Source organism: Fusarium proliferatum, assembly GCF_900067095.1.
Source record: "Fusarium proliferatum ET1 genome assembly, contig: FPRO_scaffold003, whole genome shotgun sequence".
NCBI classification, from domain to species: domain Eukaryota; kingdom Fungi; phylum Ascomycota; class Sordariomycetes; order Hypocreales; family Nectriaceae; genus Fusarium; species Fusarium proliferatum.
The window spans coordinates 3,383,485-3,409,643 of NW_022194792.1; the positions used below are offsets into that span (position 1 = coordinate 3,383,485).

The following is a 26,159-nucleotide window of genomic DNA, read 5'->3' on the forward strand; positions in this document are numbered from 1 at the left end:
ATGGGAAAATGTTGATCTGCCGTGCAAATATATGAAGTTTCTGGCTCAGAAAGATGACTATTCTCGTGAAGTTGTAGACACCCTTGAAGTGATCTGTTCGTTCATGATTTGTTTTCGCAAGCTGCTTCTACGTTTTTGAGGCCATCGATGACCCCCTCGCCTATTCGACCATTGGCGAATTTCCCGTATCGTAGATCGCTCAAAGCTCCTATAGTCTGTTGTACAGAGTCGAGCAGGGTTGCTTCTTCCTCTTTCAAATGTGCAAGTTCGGCATGTAGTACACCTGCGGCACCCTCAAGTTCTGGAATAACAGAGTTGAGAGTATGTTTGGCACTCGCTGCACCTGAAACATCTCCGAATAGCTGTAAGCAGCGTCGGTCAGTATTCGCACGAGGATGTGTACTCGTCTGGACATACTGCTCGCTCCATCTCAATGTCGGCGTCTATATCCTCTCGCTCTGCCTCGCGCTTAGCCCGCACGACTTCTCGTCGCATTGTGATCCCCCGTTTCGCTTCATGTGCGATATTTTCGGCGACTTGGTCGAGAAGATCTGCGCGTTGAGCTTGTAGATCTCGAAAGAGTGATCGAACCTGAGGTGAGGACTGCAGTGGACGGGGAAAGAGGTTCTTGAATTGCTCGAGTGTGACGATAGCGGTCAAAGGAGATGGCTGTATGAGGTAATTTGCAAGAAGTTCTGCTTCTGTTGGTGCCATATCTAAGGTTTCGAGTTGAGTTAACCCCCGTGCGATTGTTGAAAAAGGCCCTTGATGCTAAGAAAGGTATTGGACCGATATGCTCAGCTTTGGTATGGGATGCAATCAGGACGCGTCTTGAAAATGAAACGCGTTAAGTGCCCCACATTATCCCCAGCTTACACAACAGGACGTTGTTCAATGCCTGGATAGGTAGGTACGAGACAATAGGGGGTTTTGGTAGACCTTCTGAGTACCGTTCGGTGTCCTCCTCGTCTCTTTTCCTCTTCTTCATGTTTTCACCTCTTTGATGATAAACGAAGTTTCGTACAAACACAAGCTGGGAACAGTGTAGTTACGTACATCTATTTTTCATGATATCATACCCTTATGTCTCTTGGGCTTCTTTCTAGACCTTGGAGTGCTCGCCGGCGCCCCTCTTTCATCACGACTGATAACAGTAGTAATAGATGAAGCTGAGCCGCTGTCAAGTTGACCTCAAGATTTGGTCATCCTGTGCCAGCAAGTCAATGAATCAAGTTCCTGCCAAAGGTCCGAGGAAATGGCTAATGTCTACTTATGGAACACCGTATTATGTCCTCTTTCTAGTGTCAGCACTCGGTAGTGAAAGGACCACAACATCATTAAAGCTAAATGGCTTAGGGGTTCTTGTATCAGCTGGGATGATTTACATGAAAGTAGTATAAAGGCATAAAGCATACTGTTTATGACCCTTCTGTTGTCTGCTAGCAGTAACACAGTTCCCTAGCTTAAGCCTTCCACTACGTGTACCTAACCTCGACATATATGTATCTTAAGTACTCGAGGCTAGATACCACGATGAAGAGCCACCTAAATGATAGCTAGACGGGAGAAGCTGAGGTCAAGAACGATGTGTATATATGGAGCTGTAGATATCTCTAGGGAATTTGGGTGTAGTCTATACGACTTACTGCAAGTCTAAGAAACTTGATCACGTTAAAAAAAAAAAAAAAAAAAAAGAAGGAGAAGAGAAGAGAAGAAATCACAGACCGTTTCCGGTTTGCTAATGTCAGTTCTAGTGAACTTCAAAGGTGCCAGACCTTTTCCTAGTGACAAGAACCTAAATTGGCTTGAATCCAATATGGATGGATTGGATGTCTCGAGAGCGGGCCTGGGGGTCACCTCCCACTAATCCAGCCCAGTGTAAGCATTGGCTTTCCACTATCCACTCCTTTGTTACCAACAAATCCCTTATCTTATCACATCCATTCAAGTACTTCCATCAGCTTTTGACTCTGAACCAACCTAAGGGGGCTGTCGCGTCGCGTGGTCACAGTGAACATCCCCTGTTCCCTCATTAACGCGAACTAAGTGTGTACCTTACCTTCTCTTCTCCAAACTACGGGTACCTTACCTAAATTGTTAACAGAAACCTGTATCTGCACTGTATCTGGGCATTCAATCTCATCCATCCATCCCCATACCCATTGTTCTTATTATCAACACTCATCGATTTTGGACTTGGCTAGACTTTGAGAACTGCATCCGTGCTTTGTTAACTTTGCTTTTATACCACTTTTTTTACCACTCTTGTAACTTCTTCTCTTTTTTGTCCTTTACATAACAGACATGGCTCCTGCTCGACAGCAACCGGCACCACCGCCGTTCAGCAAAGATCAAAAAGTGCTATGTTTCCACATGGACATGCTCTACGAAGCCAAGATTATGGATGTTCAGCCAGCTGAGAAGCCCAGTGACGGATACAAGTACAAAGTCCATTACAAGGGGTGGAAGAACACCTGGGACGACTGGGTGCTGGTAGACCGTATCCGGACCTTCGACGATGAGCACAAAGAGCTGGCTGCACAGTTGCACGCACAGTTGAAGCATAACATCCAACGAAGCACTAAGCAGCCGAAAAAGGGCCTGAGAAGTGGTGCTGAGTCTGCTAGAGTCAGCGAGGAGCGATCAGGCTCTGCCACTGTTCAAGGAGGCAGGGGAGGAAGACGAGGCAAAGACTGGGAATTGGAACAGGTAAGAAATTCTTTGCTCATTGATATTCCTTGCTACGTCGCCCAGACCATACCACCCAATGCTTTGTTTGTTCTTTTTGCGAGTGTTCTCTGGCAGTTCTGGGCTGTGATATGCAAATTTGGCCCAGTTGGCCCTTTGGTGAGACTGGTTGAAAGAAGAAGCATCCATACTCTGTTACACTATTCACCGATACCTCCTTATCTCATCAAAATTGGGGAAAAGGCTGTTATTGTATCAAAGTGTGTTTTCCCATCTGATCGGTTGAACCAGGGCCATACCGAGCCTTATATTGTGATCCAGCCCCCCTCTACACCCAACTCTGCCTATGGCGCTGCCGTTTTCCCCTCCATGATTCCTTTCTTGTCACTCCTCGCCCTTGTCCCAGCATCAAAATCCCACTTTGACAAGGCATCATTTCTACGCACTACATCCTTTCCCTCCCGCAGCTCTTGTCTGCTCTACTGTTTTCAAAGTTCCCGTGCTTCCTAGTCTTCTTCTTCCCATCATAACATTTCCCTTGCTTAAGCACTTGCCCCTGTTACCCCCAGCCCTTCATCAACGGCAAGGCACTGCGGCGTCATGGATTCGGCGAGCGACCTTTCTGCTCCGCAAGGCTTTTTTCCTGCTACCAATGTTCGGGGCTCTCCTGATTTGGCCCAGCCTGACAAGTCGATGGATTCCCTTAAGTCCTCTAAGAAGGTCAAGTTGACCAAGCTCAAAGAACCTAAGGACCATCTTACTCTTCTCCCCTCTAGTGATCATCGCTATGTATCAGAGTCGGGTAAACTGATCCATGATGATCGCTACGCTATGCCCCTGACTGTCGAAGATGAGCCAAAGCAGCCACGTCAGAAGCCTCTCAAGCCTAGTGCCAAGCCCAAGCCGCGCTCATGCGACCAGCTCGAGACGGTATTCGATCCCATATACACTCCTTGATTTCATATGCCTATGCAGCGGCCACCAGCTGTTTCGCAGCTTGCGTAATGCTTCATGTACTAACCTTGCCTTAGGAGGATGCTTTCCACAACAAACCTATGATCAAAATCCCGGTGCCCGACCACATTCAAGCGATGCTGGTTGATGATTGGGAAAACATCACCAAGAACAACCAGCTTGTCCCTCTTCCTCATAATAAGCCAGTCACCAAGATATTTGAAGACTATCTTGCGCATGAGCGTCCACACCGCGAAGAGGGATCTTCCAGCATGGACATATTGGAAGAAGTCGTCGCAGGCTTCCGTGAGTACTTCGAGAAGGCTCTTAGCAGAATTTTGCTGTACCGGTAAGTCTAACCACTTTTCATCGGTTCAGACAACTGACTGGGACTAGTTTCGAGCGCCATCAGTACATGGATATCAGGAAGCTCTGGGAGAACACTGAGGCGAACCCAGAAATCACCAATGTCTGCGATGTCTATGGCGCTGAGCATCTTGCTCGACTAATTGGTAGCCATTTCCCTTCGCCCCCAGTTATAGATAACTTCTTGCTGACTTGATGTTGCCAGTCTCTCTCCCCGAACTGTTGGCGCAGACCAACATGGACCAGCAGTCCGTGTCCCGTCTTCGAGAGGAGATAGGAAAGTTCAATGTCTGGTTAGGACGTAACTGCGAGACATATTTTGTCAATGAGTACGAGACTCCCAGCCAGGAGTATATTGACAAAGCTCGTAGCTTTTGAACAGCACAGTTTACCAAGGAAATCATAGTTTCTAGTATCAGGGCTTTTGCCTTGGGCGCTGTCTACTCCACCACTTGAGACTGTTTTGTTGGGGCGATATCAGGTTTTAACTCTGGTAGATGGGTAGCGAGAGACAGACTAGGAGTTTTACTCACATGATGGCCCATTTTGGGGTAGTACGACTTGCGGTTGGGATAAAGGAGGGCTAGACGCGTAATTGTGAGAGTTGGGGTATTCGTGATACATCTGTAATGAATATCGTGTTCGGGGTGTTTAGGGTCTCAATGCGAACATCTTGTATTTCATTTCTACATCCAAGTGATTTGTGAATTAAAACTCGATGTGACTTGATCGCACTTCTAAAGTTTCGTCCTATCTTGCACCAGCTTTTGTACAAGGATCATTACAGTATAGTACACTCCCATTTCTCTTTCTTGGTATCATCACATATTTTTACATTCTTGGCACAGCCTTTTCAACATAAAACCCGGGATCCGGCGTCCGTGCAGCCTTCACTTCTCTTTTGCTCAGGGCGCGATCTACCTCCTCAACACGAACCAGCTCCTTCACCTTGAGGATCATACCGGCGAACTGTGGGTGAACGGGATGAAAGACGGTCTGCATACGACGGCGCAGGCCTAGAGCGGCGAGGACACCTCGTGTGCGCTCGGGAAGACCGATGGCGGAGCGATGAAGGGTGATGCGGAAGAAAGACATTGTTGGAGGTGGTTTGTAGTGGTTGATCCTTGGGAGGAAATGGAGCGCAGGATCTATACTTTGTGTGAGCGAGATCTACCTATAAATGGGAGATGTGGGCGACCTACCATAGATAGCCTGCAATTGGAATCGAAGAAGCCCCAGAAACACCAGCCCGCCGTTCACGTTTCGTCGGCCGTCGTCAAAGAAAGCATGAGCTCAAGAATCGGCGTCAAAACCACTGGGTACGCCAAACCGTTTTGGTAACATATCATGTGACCACCCTGAGAGGACTTCTCATGATGAACCACGTGAGCTAAGTCATCCGCCTCAGAAATACATCAAACTTGAAGTGATATCTTTTCCAAGATGTGCTCACTGATTCAAGAGGTTTCCTGAGGTGCCGTGATTCATTTTCCCTTAATCTGATATCTACAGCCGCAATGTTTCCCTACAGATATGATCGATATCATCAAAGATTCGGGAGCTGGTGAGCGCTCCACATCTACAAGAAATTCGGGTTGATACAAGAGTGATTCGAATTGAAAAGACGAGGGTTCTCAAACCACCTTTCATGTTGATCATGACATATTAAGCATGTAGCGCGAAAAGATTTCATAGCAAACATCAACATTCATGTCTATAGAATCAAGCGAGTAATATGGAGGTCCATCTTGCGGCCTCCAGCACTAGTTACATTGTATTGGAATCCTCGTACAGACCGTCGTTTTTTCCCACGACGCGTCCAGGCTGGCACTAAATCATCAAATGCTCGACGCCTTATTTCATCCTTTCCCATTTGAATTATCATTCTCCATCTCTTACAGAGAAACTTCCACCCGGCCCTCAGCGCCAGGGGCTCCAGCCTCCCGAAGGTTGGGGAGGAGGTAGGTGATATCATCCCAAGGATGACGGTAAAGACCAGTACGCAGACGCTTCTGGTCGAGGAAATGGGCAATAAGACCAATGCTTCGGCCAAGAACAAAGAGACCGTTGAGAACACCCATCTTGAGATAATCTTCAGCCTCCTCGGCGGAGAAGGCACCGCAGTTGCGGACAAGATCGACGAAGCAGACAGCAATGCAACCATCAACGTTAAGAATCAGGTTATCTTTCTTGGAGGTGGTCACAGTCTCGACAGCAAGAGCATAGTCAAGGAGCTTGTGGCTAGGGAAGTTGTTGAGAACGTATTCCTTAACGAGCTCGACTCGGAGATCGGGGTTGTTTCGTGACTTGATACGGTGTCCAATACCGGGGATGAGCTTGTTGGCCTTGCGCATGCTGTCGACGAAGTCACGAGGGCTGAGACCCTTGTCGAAGGCACGGGTGAACTCCTCAGCCGCACCGTCGAGGGCACCACCAAACCGGGAGCCAATGGTCAAGAGACCAGAAACGAGGGCGCTGATCAAGTCCTTACCAGCACGTGTAGTGATAATGGTGTTCATGGCACCAGAGACGGCGGGACCGTGATCGGCAGTGAGCATGAGAACCATCTCGAGGAACTTGGAAGCGTATGAAGGCAGACGGCGGCGGAACCACAGCAGAGACATGACACCGCCAATGCCGATATCCTCCTTGAAAACGTCGGAGATAGGCATACCAGCGTAGAGAAGCTCCTGGCCACGGTCATCAGAGATGGTGGAGATGAAGGCAGCAGGCTTTCGGATGAGACCGAGCTCCTGCGCCCAAGAGTAGTCGAGAGGAATCTTGGGAACAACAGGCTCGGGCTGGGGAACGATAGTGCCTTGGGAGACAAGCTTGTCATACACTTCCTTGAGAGTGGCGGGAAGATCCTCGAAGGTAGCGGGGACGTAGAAGCCAGCCTCCTTCATCTTCTCGTTCTTCATCTTGGCAGTCTCAAGCTGAGAGTTGGCGAAAGAACCAGCGTGACCGAACTGAACTTCGGTCTTGAACATGCTAGCGCAAGTTCCAATGGCCCATGCGACGATGGGCTTGGTGATGATACCCTGCTTGACAGCATCAATGACCTTGTACTCCTCAACACCACCGACCTCACCAAGCAAGACAAGGATCTTGCACTCAGGGTCGGCCTGGTATCGCAGGAGATGGTCAATGAAAGTGGTACCGGGGTATCTATCACCACCAATGGCGATACCCTCATACACACCGTCGGTATTCTGGGAGATAATGTTGTTGAGCTCGTTGGACATACCGCCAGACTTGGAGACGTAGCCAACGGAACCCTTACGGTAAAGCTTGGAGGCAACAATATTGTCCATCATACCACCAGTGTTACCAATCTTGAAGCTGCCGGGCTTGATACCACCAACCGTAGCAGGTCCGATAATGGTAACACCCTTCTTCTTGGCGACGTGGGCGATCTCACGAGCTCGCTAAAGAGTAATTGTTAGTTATTTGTTTCGGCACATGGCATTTGGCATGTACTTACTCGCTCAGGGACACCCTCAGCAATAATAGCAATGGTCTTGACCTGAGGGTTTTCCATAAGCTCCATGGTGGAGCTGTAAACACTTCTGGAAGAAGCAAAGTTGACGACCACGTCGACATCGGGGTGCTTGCTCATTGCCTTGTCAACCTGCTGGTAGACGGGCAGCAGAGTCTCGCTAGTTCCCCAATACATCTTGCTGACGAATTGACCACCGAAAGTGTAGATGATACCGGCGACCGAGGGCTTAGAGCGCTTGCAAATGAAGTCGAAATCGAGCATGCCCTGGACAGCTCGCGGCTGAAGACCGTAGACGAAGCATCGCGTCTTGTCGGTGAAGAGAGCGTGCTCGGGAAGAGGGCTCAGAGGTCGGCTGGGAGCCGGGAAACGCTGAATGTTGTCGTTGGCCGACAGGCTGCTGGAGGAAGCGGGAGCCATTGTGAATGTCGAACTTGGACGGTGTGAGTAGAGGCAGGAGAATTGAAGGTTTAAAGCGCTGGAGGAACCAAATAAGGTGTCAGCTGCTGGGGAGAGGAAACGCTCTGAGCTCTCAGGGGAGAAGTTGGCTCAAAGGAATTAGGTATGGGGGGAGATGTATGAAGAGGAAGATGAGGAAGGAATTGAGATGAGTAGAAGAAACGGTCGAGAAGATCCGTCAGTTGAAGGAGACAAAGTCGGAGACGAGACAAGACGAGGGGGAGGGGAGTGAGTGGATGGGACGGGACCTAGAAATCAGGAGGAATGCCTGAACGTCTCTGGTGAGGTGGGAGGTGGGCAAGTGAGAGCTGGACTGGGCTTGGGTTTTTTGGTTTTGGTTGGCTTTCAAGGGTCGATGAGGCTTCTCTCAGCAAGCAGTGGACAGCTGTAGCACCAATTCACCGCGGTGCTATGTCCTGTCGGGTCCAGCTTGAGGTCTCACCACACCCAAAAAACTTAGTGGGGTTGACGCCTCTGCAACTGCAAGGACCGCTGCTTGGGGTTCAAGTAACGGGTACCTCAGGTACAGTACATCGAGGGGCAGGAAGTTTACCCCTGTTGACCCACCTCCCGGTACATCACTAGCCACCACTCACGCCAGGTTTCTCACGCAACCCATCGCCCATACCCGCACCCAGGCCATATTTTTGGAGCAGGTGGACGGGAACAAGCTCACTCACTCGCTTTTTGAGAGCCAACAATTGGGTCTTGCCTAATGCCTTTTTTGGTGATATCTCTCTTGAGAAACTCAATTGCCAAGATGGGGAATTCCTCGGCCGACCAAATGGACGTCCAATGTCTACAGGCGGCAAGGGGTGATGTAGTTGAATTTGATCAACCAGCCAGTTGGGGAAGAAGCCTGTGTTTTCTTTGGGGATGTCGCTTGTTGCAGGGTCCTCGTTTTTTTTTCTTGTTGATCTGTTGAATCCGGGCGTTTTTTTTTTTTTGTCTGGTCAAGGCGGTTTGCAATTGAGCTTGAAGACTGGAGCTGCCACACCGTGAGGGGGCCGTTGTCCATGCCAGTCTGTACTTGTAAGAGGCGTTTTATGATGGCGCTTATTCCCCACTATGGCCCCGAGAAGTTCATGAATGGCCAAATTTGAACCATCAATATGTAGTAATAAAAAAAACACTGGTAATGCCTAAAGAATCTGCGCATGTTGTTTCGCGGCCAAGAGAAAAGAGACATGTCGACTGTGGTCCGGTGAAACGATGGGGTCATCCCGTGTTTTCGTGTGCAGCCAACCCATGCCCTGCATTAATCCATATAGAGTGCCGTCGAAGATCTTGCAAGATCATCGGTATCTCATGAACTGACAGTTGAGTTCACTAGTCCGTCTAACTTCAACTGACAGTACAATAATACTCGGAATGTCGTAAGCCTTTGCTTCAGAAAACTGGCCGGCTCATGATCAGGCTCCCTTGGTCAAGTCGGTGATTTTCTTGGCTGGTGGTGGTATCACGTTGAGGTCCGACAGCCTTCCAATCCTACCAGACCCTTTTCCAGGGAAGACGGTAGGGGAATGGAAAGGCGGCATGGAATCATTGTTGAGTGGGACACACATGCTCACATTAGCCAAGGGCGACTGGACTGAAGCTAGCCCTACCGCTTGGTACAATAGCAAGGCTAGAAAGATGAATCAAGTGAAAACTGGCTGTCACTAAACAGCTGGATTTGCATCTGTAACTGCGTTGAAATTCCCTACCCGTCAAAACGAAGCCACTTTCTCATCTTGGGTCTCTTCCTCCTGGACTGTCTAGACTGTCCGATTGATGTTCCACAGATGGTCTGCAGTTCCAAAAAGGCATGGGTGCTTGCTGTCCTGTCCTGGAAAGAAATTTCTCTCCACCGAACATCGGAAGCTTAGATATGCGATTTGATGGATACCGAACCCGTAGCCAACCGGTAGTTGTGGGTTCGGAGTGAATAGCACTGAATAGAATCGGATAGCTCACGAGCTTGAGGTGAGGCGATGTCCATCATGGAGGGGAATGGAGGGGCAGGAAATCAAGCTTAGACCATGTCGGGGGTGGCGTCCAGCCCAGGCGCTGACCACCAAAACAAGCCACTGGGCTGGTGTCACCTCGTAGGCTTACTTCACCTTGAGTTGACCTCTCGAACTCACCGCAAGGTCAGCTTTGGGCACTTCCCCGGAACCCGAGTCAATCTTTGCCAATCTCACCAAATGGAAGACTTCCATTTTTGTTTTGGTATCCAGGTCTTTGGGGCAGGCAACTCGCTTCGCGTACCCCGGAGCCAACCGGTGCTTAGGCCATCTAGGTTGATATCTGGATCATGGTCTTCCCCAAAAAGCAATCAAAAAGACTCAGGAGAAGAAGTGGCCGAATAACTCATGAAAGCTTCCGAAATTTTGAATCGATCAGGTTGGGCTGGATAGAAATCGGATCGTAGCGTGCGGTGCGTAAATTGACTGCTGCGGTTTTCGGCGGTTTGATGAAATTCGAATCAATCTGTCGTACGTAACTCAAGGTGTCGGTCGTCTTCCCCTGGTCCACCCTGGTTCTCAACAGCTTGAAGTCGGAGTGACATTGTTTATGTACCGGTACTTGACAATCCCTCATCGCTTTTTGGACCCCGTCCCCAATGGATTTCAGGGCCCAGGTACCTCCGCCACGCGCTGATCAACTCTGTAGCTCCAGGTACCCTCCACTGACCGCCCGCCCCAGGCTACTAGCCCAGGCCACGCCAGGCCAGGTTGTCGAGCGCCCCTCAACTCCCCCCTTCAACTTGACCCCTCCACTCCACCCGCTTCGGGTGTCTTCCCCTTCCATTGAGCTTCCTTCAGTTCAGGTCCAGTGGTTTTTTCGAGAGCTCACCCTCACTCACACACTCCTCAAGTGACTCGTTCCAAACTCTCGCTGCTTCTTTCTATTTGCTCCTCCATTCTCACCTCTCTCATCGCCTTGAGCAATCTTCATCCTCTTCTCTTTCTCTTACCTTTTGCCCGTCTCTCTGTCATAATCTCATCTCCCCTTCCAATACTAGATTTCGACTTCATTGTTGCAGCCCACTTGAGCTCGTGTACAGTGGTGAGTGTGTGCCTTTCCCCCCGCCGAACGGTCGTCAACTCTCATCAAAGAGCCAAAGCCAATCGCAATCATGATTGCTTCACTTGAGCATTGAGTTTTGCGCTCGTATAAGCCGCTGTGAAATCCATTGTTTCGTTTTGTCAGCCCTGGCTGTTGTTTCAACTCCAATCCTGAGCTGAACCATTCGAATCGATTTCATGTCTGCGAGACAACACCGATCATCCTTGAACCAGACCAGACTCAGCATTTGCTAACCGTATTGTCTTGACCAGAATTGAACTGAAGAAAAAGGAATAAACCGGCACTCGCCAATTCATTCTGAGCTCTCCGTTCCTCTTCCTCTCCTCATAATAAAATGTCCGCCAAATCGATTCTCGAGGCCGACGGCAAGGCCATCCTCAACTACCACCTCACCCGCGCTCCCGTTATCAAGCCCAGCCCTCTTCCTGCGCCCACTACTCACAACCCTCCCAGCAGACTCGCTTCGCTGCACTTCCCAGAGGATGCCAGTGTTGAGGATATTCTGAACCAGGCTGAGGTCACCTACCCTTGGCTCCTCCAGCCCGACGCCAAGTTCGTTGCCAAGCCCGATCAGCTCATCAAGCGACGAGGAAAGAGTGGTCTTTTGGCCCTTAACAAGACCTGGCCTGAGGCTAAGGCTTGGGTCGCTGAGCGAGCCGGTAAGGAGCAGCAGGTTGAGCATACCACTGGTGTGTTGAGACAATTCCTCGTCGAGCCATTTGTTCCTCATCCCCAAGACACTGAGTACTACATCAACATCAACTCAGTCCGTGATGTAAGTTGAAGCATTATTCCCTCTTGTGTTTTTGGAAGAGTTTCTTGGGCGCTTCATATTCCCAATGCGAAGATCCTGGAATCGAAAGAAGGGAATAGGAAGAGGGGAGAAGAATCTGAAGAGAAGAAAGGGGTCCTGCACCAACTTGTATTTGCTGCTCGGCGTTGCATAGTCTAATTGTGGGCTCGTTCTACCTGTGCCGGCAATCCTTCTTTGTACCGAAACGGGCGAACGGATGCCGCGATAAGAAATCGTCGGAAACAGCCCCCGTTCTTCTCAGTCCCTTCCGCGACCAACCCCACAACCAGTACCGGTTTTCCGGCCTACACCACTGCCAGACTATCTGTGCCTCATTTACTGACACCTTCATCAATAGGGCGACTGGATTCTCTTCACCCATGAGGGCGGCGTTGATGTCGGCGATGTTGACGCTAAGGCTGAGAAGCTGTTGATCCCTGTGGACCTCGCCGAATACCCTTCCAACGAGGAGATTGCTGCTACTCTTCTCAAGAAGGTTCCCCAGGGCGTCCACAACGTCCTAGTTGACTTCATCACTCGCCTCTATGCCGTCTACGTTGACTGTCAGTTTACTTATCTCGAGATCAACCCTCTCGTTGTCATTCCCAACGAGGACAAGACCTCCGCCGCTGTCCACTTCCTCGATCTTGCTGCCAAGCTCGACCAGACTGCCGACTTCGAGTGTGGTGTCAAGTGGGCCATTGCTCGATCTCCTGCTGCTCTCGGTCTTACCAATATTGCTCCCTCTGCTGATGGCAAGATCAACATCGATGCTGGCCCTCCTATGGAGTTCCCTGCCCCCTTCGGTCGTGAGCTGACCAAGGAGGAGGCTTACATCGCTGACCTCGACGCTAAGACTGGTGCTTCCCTGAAGCTCACCGTTCTGAACGCCAAGGGCCGTATCTGGACCCTTGTTGCTGGTGGTGGTGCTTCCGTCGTCTATGCCGATGCCATTGCCTCTGCTGGTTTCGCCGACGAGCTCGCCAACTACGGTGAGTACTCCGGTGCCCCCACCGAGTCTCAGACCTACCACTACGCTCGAACTGTTCTTGACCTTCTCCTCCGTGCTCCTCAAAGCGACGAGGGCAAGGTTCTCTTCATCGGCGGTGGTATTGCCAACTTCACCAACGTCGCCAGCACTTTCAAGGGTGTTATCCGGGCTCTGCGAGACTTCGCTCCTAAGCTGATCGAGCACAATGTTTCCATCTGGGTGCGACGTGCCGGTCCCAACTATCAAGAGGGTCTGAAGAACATGAAGGCCGCCACCCAGGAGCTCGGCCTCAACGCCAAGATCTTTGGCCCTGAGATGCACGTCTCTGGTATTGTGCCTCTGGCCCTCGTCCCTGGCAAGTGGGAGGAGAGCAAGGCACAGGAGTTCCAGGCTTAAGGGGTTGAAAACTTTACCAAGGGATTGGTATAGTATGAAGGGATGAACGACTTTTTGTACTGCAAGATAGACAAACGGGTACCAGGTGGTGCGATGCAATTCTTGGGGCTTGGGACCAAAAATGGTCGAACAAGCCGTGTACGGCAGTATTTGAGCTATAACGGAAAGAAAGCTAATAGATCTGATGACACTTATGGATTTGATGAGCCTCTCAGTTTCGCAAGATGCTTATGTATTAAGATGCTGTGTAGCAGCCCGTTGATGCTGCATAGATATTAAATACATTCCAATGTATCATCTGCCCACGTGCAATTTTCTTCCATACTTTGTCTTCCCCTTGTTGATCAAGCCAGATTGGTTTATTGAGCTCGTTGTATCTTGCTATATGTAGAGGCGAATACCTAATCATTGTCTATGGCGTAATCGAGGAACAGACTCGAGCCGTATACAATGACGCAACGCAGAATCTTGTTTGAAAGAGTAGCATCAGGGGGGATTGATGAAAACGCGACGTCTTTCAACACATACAATAAGAGCACGGAGTAATAGCCTCGAAGGAGGTCTATAGGCACAGTTGTAAATGTGTGCTGTGCAGCAATCTTACTCGCGGTTCATATTGATAAGAACAATAGGAAAGGAACTTTACTGCCTCTTTCATATGGATGCAGATACTGGGCAATAACGGCATAATAATCAAAATGGCGGCAGGATATGATAATGCTAAGTCAACCAACTATTAATGGCATTGGGGATTTAACATTTTATGCCCTACTGTTCAGCTACTTTCACATGCCTCAGCCTGACAGATGTTGTGCGATCCAGAGCAGTTAATTCCATGTAATTCTTAAGTCAATAAAAAACAGTGTATCTGTATAAAAGCTCAAATCGGGAGGATCTCAAAAATCTTCCAGTGAGCAGGCTCACAATCTGAGCCTGAGAAGTAGTGGTCATGTCACCAGATGGTGGGGCGGGTGGTATCGTATACTTTTCGTATCTGAAAATCAAGCGTGTTTTAATTTCCCGTTCCAAGGATCAAATGCAGCACATTATTTGTGTTCTACTTGCTTCTTGTGCCTGTTCCAGACAGGCTCCTAAAGCGCAAACACCATGGCGGCCAAAGGTAGGGCCATAACCCAAGCCAAAGGACGGTTGAGAATAGCAGTGTCTTCATCATCCTCTCCGTCCTTGGCATCTCCACCATTTGAGTTGGTGCTGTTGTCAGTGTTGGTACTGTTGTTGTCATCGGTAGTCTCGCTCCCTGTGTCTGCGTCGTTCTTACCGGACGCATTGGACTCGTCGTCCTTCAGGGGAATGACCTTAAGGTTCTTCATAGCACTGCCGTCAGCGTTACTGACATCAAGCTTGACGTTCCAGTCCGAGATATCGATGATCTTTCCGCTAGGCTTGTTCTTAATACCATTCTCGACCAGCTTTTGGGCATCGTCAGGGATAGTTGGAAGAGTAAAGTTGTTGTCGAAACCGCTATCTTCAATGATGCTAGCCTTACAGGCCGGGGCCTTCGGAGAGCTCTTGCTTGCAGGCTTAGATTGGACCTCCTTCCAGTTGATCCTAGCAAACTGGTTCTTGAGGCGGTTGAAATCTCCGAGAATGCGAAGCTTGTCTCCAGTAATCTTGACGAGGCCATAGTTGTTGTCCTCCTCAGTATACTCGTACACGACGCCACCCGAGAAGACCGGGGTCATTTCGTCTCCATACATGGCTTGAGTCTCATTCCAGTAACGGGGTTGAGGTTTGTTGCATCCATATTCACTGAAAAAGATAGGGATAGAGGTTGAGTTGAAGCCAGCTACAAGATCGTCGTAAGAAGAAGTCTCAAAGGTGGCCTCAGGTCCACACCATGAGTAGGAGTTGAGCGCAAAGAGGTCGGCACGGCTCATATCACCCTTGTCCTCCGCATCGGCGCACTGAAGGTAGTTCCACGTATCCCACAGAACATCGCGGACATCAGCAGCAGAATAGCCAACGGGAATTTGGCGTTTCAAGTTGTTCTTGATGTAGTTCTTGAGATCGCGGGTGACAGCACGGATGTACTGAGGGGCAAACTCAGCAGTGGCCTGGTTGTTGATGACCTCGTTGGCTGAGAAGAATAGAAGAGTATTTGGGTAGTTACCAAACGCCTCGGTGATGGCAAAGGTACGATTAAGGTAGGCTGTGTAGTAACTCTCCCATGGCTTCTCCGAGTGAAGAGCCTCGCCAGGCAGAGGAGAGTTGACATCAATCATCATATACATGCCGGCCTAACAAAGTATGTTAGATCATCATCCATGTAGGATAAGCCAAATCACCTACAGCATTGAAAATACTAGCGCACTCATCGTGGTTGATGTTAGGATCCAGATTGTAAACACGGATCGCATTAATACCAAGAATCTGCATGAGAGCAGCATCTCGCATGCATTCGTCTTTGTGGCTGAGAGGATCTCTTCCGCTGGAAGGATCGTAACCGGCACTGCCTCCAGGTTGGTAGGCCATACCAACAATCTGGAATTTGTCGCCAGTCTCAGGGTTGATGAAGTCAGTTCCCTTGATTTCTAGAGGCGGCACGGCACTGACAACCGCGGCCCCAAGGGCCATGAGGGCGGCCTTGATCTAGTACGCATGTCAGTATGTGGTGTAACGAATGGCAATGCGCCATGTACAGTGGCGCAAGGTAAGGGAACATACAAGCATAGCGATAACGTGCTACTGAATCTTTCTGTATTGGCTTTTCCCAAAAGTCGTGGTAACAGTACAAGATTCGATTGTAGGCCTGGAAAGACGCAGCGTAAGCAGCTTGATTCGCAGCAAAAGGTTGTGTTGTTGACTGATGGTGTTGGTGAGGAGCGCGAGGATGAACAAGGACCTTACCTACCTGGGTACTGAGGTAAGGTAAGGCAGTAGGTAAAATCAAGGCACGAAAGGAACCGATCTCGATGAGAAAGAGCGATAAGAAGCGAAAGGACCACAATTCGACAACAATCGCTTGGCGAAGAAAGAGCGTATGGGGTTGGAAGAAAGAGCAAGCAACGAGGTGGAGGACGAAGAGTAAGAGTGGAAGTGGGTGCTTAGGATAAATGTCAGCGACTGACAGTGATGGGTCAAGCAGCAAATATTGCTTCAAGGTGGAGGCGGAAGTGTTACAGGCATGCCAAACGAGAAGATTAGACGGGAGCAGATATGAGCGAGCAAGTGCAGTATGATCTAGCTTCAGATAAAATCCCAGTGCAGCGGAAGAGGCAAGCTCAAATAAGAAAGGATACCGAGGCCAAGTATTTAATCGATGGAAAGGGGATTGGTGCATAGATCCATCCAAATCAACAATAAACACAACCTGACATCAACGCCGCAAGCCTGGACCGTTTGCAGACTGCAGTCTATTACACCACTATCGGGAGACCGGCCATGGCATTTTGGCTCTTAGCATGAATAGATCAAGTTCCGGCAGAAGCCAAGCCTCAAGCCAAGATAGGCAAGCAGGTTAAGTATTGGGTTTTAGAATACTCTATACGAGGTCTCTAATATGAATAGCAAACAGCATCGTACTTCGGTGGCACTAGATAGATGCCATTGTATCATCCCATAAGGTGAGAGAAATGACAATCAATCAACGTCGATTGCAGGTCATCTAACTCACTCATTATTCTTGCCCAAAGGAGCAACTGAAGAATTACAGGACCCTTGTGTTTACAAGGATCCGCGACCTAGTCGAGTCGTTGCCGGGGTTCGTTGGCGCTGGGTGGGAAACTCGCTTTACTGTTTGCAGTCTAGATCCGGCGATTGAACGATGAGAACGGGTCTCGAAGGCAGGTTGATGGGAACGGATGGACAGAACAGAAGGCATCTGAGACAGTACATAAGACAGTTTTAAACGTCAAAGATAGGATACGGGTATGCTCGACGACCATTGATGAATCAGGTCTGCTTGTCAAGCCCTCCAACCCACGTTGTATGTACCATGCTCAGATCCGATCTGGTCCGATCAACCATTCATTGTTGTTCAAACAAAACCGTTGAAGGGTTTCCTGAACGGTCCCACCAAGTTTTAAATGTACACTTGTCGCTCGACATCCTTGCACCACTACTCGCTGCAATCTCTAGTTACATGAGTTAAATTACTGGCATCTTTGGCTGTAACACCGTTTTTCTTGGCATCAGTATCGCTTTGCTAACAGGGAGCTATGTCGGTAAACTGTAGGCAATCTTTACCTTTGCTCCCTAAAATGAATCGTGCTGCATGCCGTACAGTTGCTGTACACTTTCCTTGGGTCGCCAGATGTTTGTACCTACACAGCGAAATGCAGCATATTGATGCCAGTTTGGCCATCAATGAGGACCAGTGGAGCGTAGGACTTGGATTGTTGTCGTCTAAGAATGTAATCCTCCAGCCAATTGTATAACAGGAGCTCACCTGAAAACTACATATCATACCCAATGAAGATGCCCCGTTCATGGAACGTATCATAAATACTCGGTCACCAAACTCAGAGCGACGCTTTAATGGCTTCTGTGTCATTGATCATAATTTTGTGATACCTCGTGACCGGAGTTCCGTACCATGGTTGTTGATAACGTAGAAATTTCTACTTGTGGCAGCCGACAGCGCAGTGTGAGGTCCAAATACTCGGGCATGATGGTCTTTAGGCTAAAGCCCGTCCACACTTATTGTCATCGTCTCATGAAATATAAGGTGAGAATTGAGCTATGTCCTACATCTTCACGATGCGGAGATTTCTGCTCATCACAATTGGCTGGCAAACACTGTGTACTTCAATATTGGCCACCAGAGACACAAGCCAAACATTCACCATTGCTTCATAATACATAGGCGAAGAACAAAGAAAGGAATTTACCAGAAAAACCGAACAAAATCAACTTTCCAAGAGGTGCTTTGAGCTACCTTTGTTGTATCCTCGACTTATTTATTTAGGCTACCCTATACTATCAGATTCCCATATAGCTAGTTTCTACAGTGATCCAGTACGATGGCTCGGCGACGATGCCATAGACTAATAAAAATGCTATGGTTCTACACATAACTGGGATTTACCGAACTTAAGATAGGCCATATCAAGCCAATGTCCACCAAGTGAGGTTTATGAGGACTACACAACCAGGCAAATGTATTCAAAGTCATTCCACTCTCATTGGGCACATCAAAGTTCGTCAGAAACTCCAAGGGAATTGATACACTATGTAGGCAGGAAACTAACTCTAGATTAGAGTATGGGGTAATCGGTCTTATTAAAGCATAGAAAAAGGCCAAATAGCTCTCCGGGGTAACACTGAAAGAAAAACAAGAAAGTCGTGTACAGCTTCGATATGGGCTGACGGGCAGAAATGTCAAATAGTACGCAGCCAGGAAGAGCCTGGTCATATTCGACCAGTTCCTGTCTCATTTTGGACCTCGAAACATTCTACCCCTGCCCTGACTCGCATGCCGATGTCATCGAAATGATGTAAGAGGCATTGGTTCTATTACGGTCAAGTCGACCTGCGAACCTCCTGACAAAGCATTTACTTTTGAGTTGCTCTACATCAGGCCGTGAAAGATATGGAGGGTCGTAACAAATGCGGGCTATCGAGCTGCCCAGAGACGCCGGTGCTCCATCGCCAGCACAACTTTAAAAACAAAAGACAGCCTAGTAGCCGTTCATAGTCATTCGTTGCGAGTTTCGGCTCAACTCGCGGTCAGCGGCAGGGCTGATGGGTCGGCTGCTAGCTCCACCATGAGCACTGCTCTCCTTCAGGGCCAGCAGTTGCTTGGCACGGAAAGTCTCGTAATGGATCTGAGAGGTGGTCTCGATAAGGTCCTGGAGATGTGTTCGGAGAAGGAAGTCTCGGAGATAGACAAATTCGCAGTGAGTCTCGTCCTCAACGTTGATGACTCCCCATCGGTTCTGGCGGCCGCGGACCTGCTTACCATTGACGATAATCGACTTCTCGGAACCGACAACTGCGAAAGGAACAAGATTCTGTTACGTATTAGTATGTGCACAATCCGATTGAACTCGAGCGACGAGACAAACCTTGATCTGACCGTTCAGAGCACGCTCCTCATCATCAAATTCCTCGTTATCATAGGGGTACATCTTGAGGTTATGGAAAGCAAACTCCTCCTTGATGCGCTCCTTGAACTCCTGGCGCTCCTCAACGGTCAGAGTGTCTGCCTTGGCAATGACAGGCACCACGTTGACCACATCAGACAGCTTCTTCAAGACAACAATATCAATGGGCTTGAGAGAGTGGCCCGATGGCTGGATGAAAAAGAGACAGCAGTGGATACGGGTATCCTGGATGTAGCGCTCTCGCTGTGCAGTGAGCTCCTTGCGCAAGTACGCGGAGTGCTGATCCTTGATGTACTTGACGATGGGGTCCCAACAGCGGTCGTTGTTGACAAGGTCGCCGTAACCGGGAGTATCGACAATGTTGAGTCTGAGTCGGACACCGTTCTCCTCAATGTTGTGAGAAACGGCCTGGATCTCAGTGGTCTGGCGGATAGGCTCGTCGGGCTGGAAGCGACCCTTCGAGTCGATCAGGTGAGAAGCGAAAATGGTGTTGATGAGCGTTGACTTGCCCATACCGGTCTGACCTACAATGCGCAAGACATGTTAGTATAGAAACTTAATGTAGACCGGCAATCACACCATGGTAGGTTAAACCATAGGGGACGATTAGAACAGAGTCATCACTTACCAACACAGATGACGTTGAATTGGAAACCACGCTTTAAGAGCTTCTTCTCAATCTGAGAAGTGATGCTGTCGAAACCGACATGGCTCTGAGGATAGATAGTGTTGGGAGGAGCGGCAGCCATCTTGAATAACTCGTACGGGAGAGAAGTGTTCGATTCAAACGGTGAACGATGGTAGAGCACGGGAATGTTGTGAATATTCCAAGAAAGAAAGACTGGACTCGAAGCAGCTAAGGTCAACACGAGCGCGAACAGTTGGCAAGGTCAAAGTGACACCTGAAGATGTAGCGAAGCTGGGAGTTGGAGGTTTAGGAGAGGCGGCGTAGAAACCGATCCTAGGGGGAACTTTTCGGGCACTGGGCTTCCTGCCACCTTAGCAAACAATTTCCCTACTGGAAGGGAGGTGTCAGGGAGGTCCAGGGTCCCAAAGAAAGGGGGAAAGCGCGTTTCGAGCTTCTCATTGGTTCAAGAAGATCAGTGCGCCGGCTAGCTGATGATTGGCTGGCGGCATTTCGAGATAGCCCATGGCCCCAGGCCATCAGACTTTTGAGCTGGAATTTAAAGCCTTGCGCATTCTGATCATCGCGACCCCAATTCGAGCCCGACCACCTATAGACGGTTCAGCTCTATCAGGAACCAATCACTCACCATCGAAGTACTGACTAATTTATCGGTTCAATTTGTTTCGTTTCCCAAGACCCCAGCACCGGCCTTGCAACTTCGACTGGGACTTGAACACCAAAGCCGATATCGTTCATCATCTTAAGCCCATCAACGTCTCTCTATGAAGATGGCTGCTGCGCTTCTCCCCCGAATATACTCCCCGACCGTACTATCTACGGTGTCCTTTCGCCAGTTCACCCAGAAGCTCTTCCCGTCGTTGTCGATTGCGATCCCTGGCATTTCCTTAAACCTCCCCACCATCGATGATATCTGGGAGTCTGTGCTACGAGCGGTACCTAAGAACAAGGTCTCCCATTCGAGAAAACGACACAGACAAATGGCTGGCAAGGCGCTGAAGGATGTGAACAACTTGTGCAAATGTCCCGGATGTGGTCAACCCAAGCGTACACACCGATTATGCCAAACCTGCTTAGAAGGTATGTTGTTGCTCTCTTGACATAATCGATGCCATGTCCAATCTAACAATCTATAGAAATGAGACAAATTTGGCGTCAGGACTACCCCAATGATAGGTCGATCTAAAGAGAAAAGGATATGGAACATTGATGATTTACCACTGTACAGTCACCACGGAATCATGCATACCATGGGCGTTTTGGCTTAGTTTGAGCCTTGTATGAATATGAACAATATACTATGTAAAAGTTTGAACTACCGTGATAATATTCTGGCAGCGTGAAGATCTATGAGAACTGTGTTTTAACTCTGTGTATACAACATCGAAGCAGCATGGTTTTATTATGCAAGAGTATAGTGCGGTATCCTGCCTATCAATATATAAATGGTCAACCAGGAGTTGCTGTATTCCTTTATACCTACCTAAGGTGCCTAGGTATGGATATCTTGAATGCTTTGTCTTGATTTGGAGCTTTATATTTATGATCCTGTGTTGCCCCACCAAGGCCACTGGCATTCATCCGCAGTCCAGTCCAAGCCAAGCACTTTCATTCATACAACGTCATATTGGAGAGCAAGAGAAGCACGGCATTTAGCACGGCGTGGGAGAGATGGTAAGGCCGACCGAAGACCTAGCCACTGATTGAAAGGCAACTAATCTCGCTAGTCGAAACAATATTTGACCACGCATACCGTGGATAATGGTGAGCTTGACCTCCCCGCCGCGGGGTGAATCAATGAAGCAAGAGTCAGTTCACTAAAAGCGTATAGCCCACATCACCGACATCTTTTCCATTGCGACGACATCCAAAGCTGTGATATCAGGCAGTGGATCTTCCACGCTTCACGTTCATGACACAACTGATCCTTCATTCCCACTCAAGCAGTCCATCTCAGATGCACACAAGTTGGGGTGCCACCACGTGTGCACCTCGCGGAATGGCAACGTCGCAGCGAGTGCTGGGTTTGGCGGCGAGGTAAAAATTTGGAAAGTCGACAGCGACACTGGCGAATGGAGTTTGAATGGCGAGATTACAGGATCTGCATCTAAGCCTGGTGAAGCCTGGGCTATGGCATTGAGTGAGAATGGATCTTACCTTGCTACTACAACAAATGATGGTCGAGTCAACGTTTGGGATGTTATGGATGAGAAGAAGCCCAAGATTCGTGAGTACGAAACCGGAAGTGCTGGATCTGGAAGCTTTGGCATGTCAGTGGATTTAAGCCGGGATGGGAAATACACTGCCAGCGGCCACCAGAATGGATCTGTCTACATTTTCAACAATGATACGGGAAGAGTCCTGTACTCATTATCTGGTAGGTCGCCTCGTACACGTCTCACATACTATTTCTCTGACATGTGCTACTAGGTCTCGCAAAGCCTGTACGATCGGTTGCCTTTTCTCCTGGTAACACTCGACTTGCTGCCGCAGGTGACGCTGGAATCATCGCACTCTACGACATGAAACACGGAGAACATGTTGGGAACTTGACTGGACACTCTTCGTGGATCACATCACTCGACTGGAGCGATACAGGAGAGTACCTGCTCAGTGGTTCAATGGATGGAAAGGTCAAGGTATGGTCAATTGAGCGAAGCGCGTGTGTGGCAACCCACAGTGAGACGGACAAAGCTCTTTGGTCTGTAAAGTGGCTACCGAAGACTGTCAGAAGCGAGATGTTCTGCACTGCTGGCGCAAACAGGAGCCTTTCATTCTACCGAGAGGCTACTGGTGGTTGATCATTGTATAATAGAAATGGGAAGCTCTCAGTGATGAGACAATCCGATCACCAAGACAAAGTCGGATCCCCCCCGACATTACAAGCTCATGTTATCACGTTTTACCAACAGCTTGTATATGGGAACTTGATGGCATCAATACGATAGATAAGTAAGTTGCAATGAAATCCACAGACTGGGGGCGAGACCGGGAATCCTAGCAGTACCTAGGTATGTAAGGTATTGAGATCTAAACCTTAAGGATTGTTACCAATTCATGCCATTCGGAACAGAAACTTGCTTTGCCATGAACTGACCCAACAATCAGTGCCATAGTGTCTGATACAAGGCACGTGATCTCGCGCTTAAGTTCGCGTTGTCCTGCCAATTTCAAGGCTTGCACGTCATGCATTTGGCCCCTCCAGCCTTCCCATTAGAGCCACCCACATATAGGTTCTAGTCACTGACCCTGTATCCGTACCCGTGGTCAATTTACAAACGCCCTCACATTTCGATCATCATCACTCACCATAAAGCATCCGTTCTCTCAACATTAACTTTTAAGCTCGTAAATTGTCTTACTCTTCAGCAACAGCCAGCGCCTGTCTACAGCTCTATCGATTCCACTTACAATTCGTCAAGCGTCATTCTCAGCATTCAGCAGCGCCATCTCGCTTTAGGAGCTGAGCCCACTATGCCCACAACTCGACGATCCGCTGCCAGCACTCGCAGCAGGGGCCCGCCAGCCAAGGGTCAGTCTACTCTGAGTTTCTCAAACAAAGTCACCAAGCCAGTACCCAAAAGCGCCAAGAAGTCTGCCATCTCTGCTTCCATCTCAAAGCTCGACCCCGATCAGCATGCTACACAGCGTGAGGCTGAAGATATTGTTGTCAACAACCATGAGTCCATAGAGATTGATAAGGAAGAAGAAGTTGAGGCAGTCACAGAGATTGAGGTAGTCCCAGAACCTGCGAGGTCTGAATTGGAGCTGCAAGCAGAGAAAGTTACAGACGCACAGATCAAGAAATACTGGAAGTCCATTGAAGACCAATGGACTACGCCGCGATTGCACCAGCAAGGTGTATCTTTGAGTGAGAAGGTTCTTCGATATTTCGATGTCAGCTCACAATATGGTGTAAGTCAGCTTGGGCTATCATGGATTCACCATAGCTAACTCGTGCAGCCCTGTATAGGCATGCCTCGCATTAAGCGCTGGAAACGAGCTGAACGTCTGGGTCTCAACCCTCCAATTGAAGTCCTTGCTGTCCTTCTCAAGGAAGAAAGCAAGGGTAACAATAAAATCGAAACGGCTCACATGGATGAGATCCTCAATTCGACTGCCGTAGGTGCCTGAAATGTTTCCACCCGTTGTTTAGTCACCAGAAGCTGTTTCACGGAGTAAGGCGTTTGAAGGAATGATGTTCAGGTGCCGATGTGGCTTTATTTGCTGTCTCAATTATTCTATAAGCGCATAATGAGCTCGTCGAATAAGAAATCTATGATCTAAACTTGGGTCTCATAATACACAAAAACTCTAGAGGGAACGGGCCTCGCGGCCTTCATCTAGTACCAAATACTCCTTGTCCGATGATGCGGAATGGGCTCTTTACCCGCCGCTTCTAGTTCCTTCATACTATCATAGAGGAAAAAGTCTATTAGGATGGCGTTGACATGAGCGTCAGGGTGTTGACGCAGAATCTCTCGTCGAATCAGCTCAACACACCAGATACTGCAAGCTAATTTGTTCAGTAAAAGAATAACACTGCAGTTTAAACGACTTACCTCGTATTTGTAGCTCCCATGAACATCCGCTCTCTATCATCTTCTTGTCCTTGATGGCAGCTGCAACCGTTGGAGAACAATACAAGGCGCCCATAGTCATCAAAATTTGAGGGATACGATAATCTGCAAACATGGTGATCTTGTCGATGTCTCGAAATTCGCCGTATGACACGCCGTTGAAGCATGCCCAGAGATCCGCAACGAGGATTTGTGCTCTCTTCATCAGCCGAATCATCTTGCCATCCTCGAAACGATGCTCATCACGAAAGCAATCAAAATCCTGCGCCAGCAAGTTCACCAGGCGTGCCGCAGAACCGTCAGCAGCGTAAATGAGCTCTGCAACGGAGCCATCGTAGTGCTGGCATATGTGGTCAGAATTACTGGTAAATGTCAAGATTGACGATGTTCTAGCTTACCTTGAAGAGTACCTGGCCAGCTTCTCGTAGGCAGTCTAAACGTTCTTCAAGGAGGGGAATTTCCTCTTCTGTGCATGACCGGAAAACATGGGTGAGGGATTCCAGGGTACACTCTTCTTCGTTCTTCCAGTAGGAAGGATCTGTAATAGGAATGCCTTGAGTGAGGTTAAGTATTAGCTTGCTGTGTGAGTCATCGTGAAAAATGATAACTGACCTTCATCAGTTGCTCTTTGGAGAGCTGCCACCAAACTCCAATAGCCAGTCCATCTTTTCCCACGATACTCAATAGCAAATCGTTCATCATCAGGCAGTTCAGACCAGAAAGAAAAATTCAGCAAGTCCATAGTAAAAATGAAGTTGACAGTAGTTTCGTCCTTGGCCTTGGGGTGAAGTTCATGCTCTGACCAGGTGGCAGTTGAGTAACTCTTCTGTTCCATTTGCTCGTAAATGCTCTCCGCGGCCTTTTTAGATGCACGCATGTCGACGGCAACATCAATGCAACTGTCGTAGACGTATTCAGCGCTCTCGAGGACGCCTGTCTCAGGCTCCTCCTGGATATCGATCTTCCCCTGAAGATGTTGGCGGAGCAGTTCCAACAATTCGGTGTCAACCTCGTCGTCAGACATCGCTACAGAAATAGATTGTTACACGACAGTGAAAAGGAGAATGAGCCAAGCCAAGAGAAGGAAGCGGAGGGGAGGGGGGGAAAGCAAAGAGTGACAATGGCGGACAGTTTTCTTTTTATGATTCAGTCTAGACTTTCAAGGTCGAGTTGAGTCTCCAGGTCCCTTAAATTTTTATTTTTTTTGCCCTGGGAGCGGCCCCGCGGTCGCATAACTGCTATGCACCAACAGCCCAGTGTGTCATGCATCCCTTGCAGCTTGCCGTGGCCGAAATATGGCAAAGGAAGGAATTGTATGATAGTTAGTGAATAATTAAAAGCTTCTGGAAGCAATCGATTCACATGATATTCACTAAATGGATCACTTTGTACACCCTTTTGTTGGAGTGCCTCTAAGATAGGTACTAGGTACCTAGGCATGTCTGGAAGGCAGGCACTCACTGTCCTTGCATGCCCGTGCATCTGCACGTCACCATCCCACCCAACTCATCACTAAGAAAAACCAAATAGAAGGTGCTAAAATAAACCTAGTAAAAAGTCCCCTAAACTCAGGCTAGTTTTACATAAATAATTTTATCGCTTATGGTCAAGGTCCTGAGTTTTCTTTCCTCCCCTAGAGTGATAACATGC

At 48.7% G+C, this 26,159-nt stretch overlaps 11 protein-coding genes across 11 annotated transcripts; 5 read left to right on the top strand and 6 right to left on the bottom strand.

The window, feature by feature from the left end:
* Nucleotides 1-101: 101 nt before the first annotated feature.
* FPRO_05933 (uncharacterized protein) lies at nucleotides 102-714 on the bottom strand (the record flags this gene model as incomplete). The annotated part of the gene is made up of 2 exons (XM_031229210.1): nucleotides 102-362; nucleotides 418-714. The coding sequence occupies 2 exons, from the start codon at nucleotides 712-714 to the stop codon at nucleotides 102-104; spliced, it is 558 nt and encodes a 185-aa protein (XP_031079469.1).
* A 1,590-nt stretch (nucleotides 715-2,304) lies between these two features.
* Nucleotides 2,305-3,198, top strand: FPRO_05932 (uncharacterized protein; the record flags this gene model as incomplete). Its single annotated transcript, XM_031229211.1, has 2 exons — nucleotides 2,305-2,709; nucleotides 2,980-3,198. The coding sequence occupies 2 exons, from the start codon at nucleotides 2,305-2,307 to the stop codon at nucleotides 3,196-3,198; spliced, it is 624 nt and encodes a 207-aa protein (XP_031079470.1).
* Nucleotides 3,199-3,288: 90 nt separating this feature from the next.
* On the top strand, nucleotides 3,289-4,386 carry FPRO_05931 (uncharacterized protein; the record flags this gene model as incomplete). Its single annotated transcript, XM_031229212.1, has 4 exons — nucleotides 3,289-3,618; nucleotides 3,720-3,991; nucleotides 4,039-4,154; nucleotides 4,214-4,386. The coding sequence occupies 4 exons, from the start codon at nucleotides 3,289-3,291 to the stop codon at nucleotides 4,384-4,386; spliced, it is 891 nt and encodes a 296-aa protein (XP_031079471.1).
* Nucleotides 4,387-4,839: 453 nt separating this feature from the next.
* FPRO_05930 (putative ribosomal protein L30) lies at nucleotides 4,840-5,383 on the bottom strand (the record flags this gene model as incomplete). The annotated part of the gene is made up of 3 exons (XM_031229213.1): nucleotides 4,840-5,156; nucleotides 5,211-5,300; nucleotides 5,377-5,383. 3 exons carry the CDS (start codon nucleotides 5,381-5,383, stop codon nucleotides 4,840-4,842), a joined length of 414 nt encoding a protein of 137 aa, XP_031079472.1.
* A 520-nt stretch (nucleotides 5,384-5,903) lies between these two features.
* On the bottom strand, nucleotides 5,904-7,927 carry FPRO_05929 (putative ATP citrate lyase subunit 1; the record flags this gene model as incomplete). The annotated part of the gene is made up of 2 exons (XM_031229214.1): nucleotides 5,904-7,436; nucleotides 7,493-7,927. 2 exons carry the CDS (start codon nucleotides 7,925-7,927, stop codon nucleotides 5,904-5,906), a joined length of 1,968 nt encoding a protein of 655 aa, XP_031079473.1.
* Nucleotides 7,928-11,372: 3,445 nt separating this feature from the next.
* On the top strand, nucleotides 11,373-13,218 carry FPRO_05928 (putative ATP citrate lyase subunit 2; the record flags this gene model as incomplete). The annotated part of the gene is made up of 2 exons (XM_031229215.1): nucleotides 11,373-11,813; nucleotides 12,190-13,218. 2 exons carry the CDS (start codon nucleotides 11,373-11,375, stop codon nucleotides 13,216-13,218), a joined length of 1,470 nt encoding a protein of 489 aa, XP_031079474.1.
* Nucleotides 13,219-14,309: 1,091 nt separating this feature from the next.
* On the bottom strand, nucleotides 14,310-15,909 carry FPRO_05927 (putative beta (1-3) glucanosyltransferase; the record flags this gene model as incomplete). The annotated part of the gene is made up of 3 exons (XM_031229216.1): nucleotides 14,310-15,476; nucleotides 15,529-15,828; nucleotides 15,904-15,909. The coding sequence occupies 3 exons, from the start codon at nucleotides 15,907-15,909 to the stop codon at nucleotides 14,310-14,312; spliced, it is 1,473 nt and encodes a 490-aa protein (XP_031079475.1).
* Nucleotides 15,910-18,857: 2,948 nt separating this feature from the next.
* On the bottom strand, nucleotides 18,858-20,032 carry FPRO_05926 (putative CDC10 cell division control protein 10; the record flags this gene model as incomplete). Its single annotated transcript, XM_031229218.1, has 3 exons — nucleotides 18,858-19,190; nucleotides 19,245-19,807; nucleotides 19,912-20,032. 3 exons carry the CDS (start codon nucleotides 20,030-20,032, stop codon nucleotides 18,858-18,860), a joined length of 1,017 nt encoding a protein of 338 aa, XP_031079476.1.
* Nucleotides 20,033-20,699: 667 nt separating this feature from the next.
* FPRO_05925 (uncharacterized protein) lies at nucleotides 20,700-21,115 on the top strand (the record flags this gene model as incomplete). Its single annotated transcript, XM_031229219.1, has 2 exons — nucleotides 20,700-21,009; nucleotides 21,066-21,115. 2 exons carry the CDS (start codon nucleotides 20,700-20,702, stop codon nucleotides 21,113-21,115), a joined length of 360 nt encoding a protein of 119 aa, XP_031079477.1.
* Nucleotides 21,116-23,403: 2,288 nt separating this feature from the next.
* On the top strand, nucleotides 23,404-24,063 carry FPRO_05923 (uncharacterized protein; the record flags this gene model as incomplete). The annotated part of the gene is made up of 2 exons (XM_031229220.1): nucleotides 23,404-23,844; nucleotides 23,893-24,063. The coding sequence occupies 2 exons, from the start codon at nucleotides 23,404-23,406 to the stop codon at nucleotides 24,061-24,063; spliced, it is 612 nt and encodes a 203-aa protein (XP_031079478.1).
* A 209-nt stretch (nucleotides 24,064-24,272) lies between these two features.
* On the bottom strand, nucleotides 24,273-25,533 carry FPRO_05922 (putative cobyrinic acid a,c-diamide synthase; the record flags this gene model as incomplete). Its single annotated transcript, XM_031229221.1, has 4 exons — nucleotides 24,273-24,445; nucleotides 24,492-24,849; nucleotides 24,908-25,062; nucleotides 25,122-25,533. The coding sequence occupies 4 exons, from the start codon at nucleotides 25,531-25,533 to the stop codon at nucleotides 24,273-24,275; spliced, it is 1,098 nt and encodes a 365-aa protein (XP_031079479.1).
* Nucleotides 25,534-26,159: the final 626 nt, after the last annotated feature.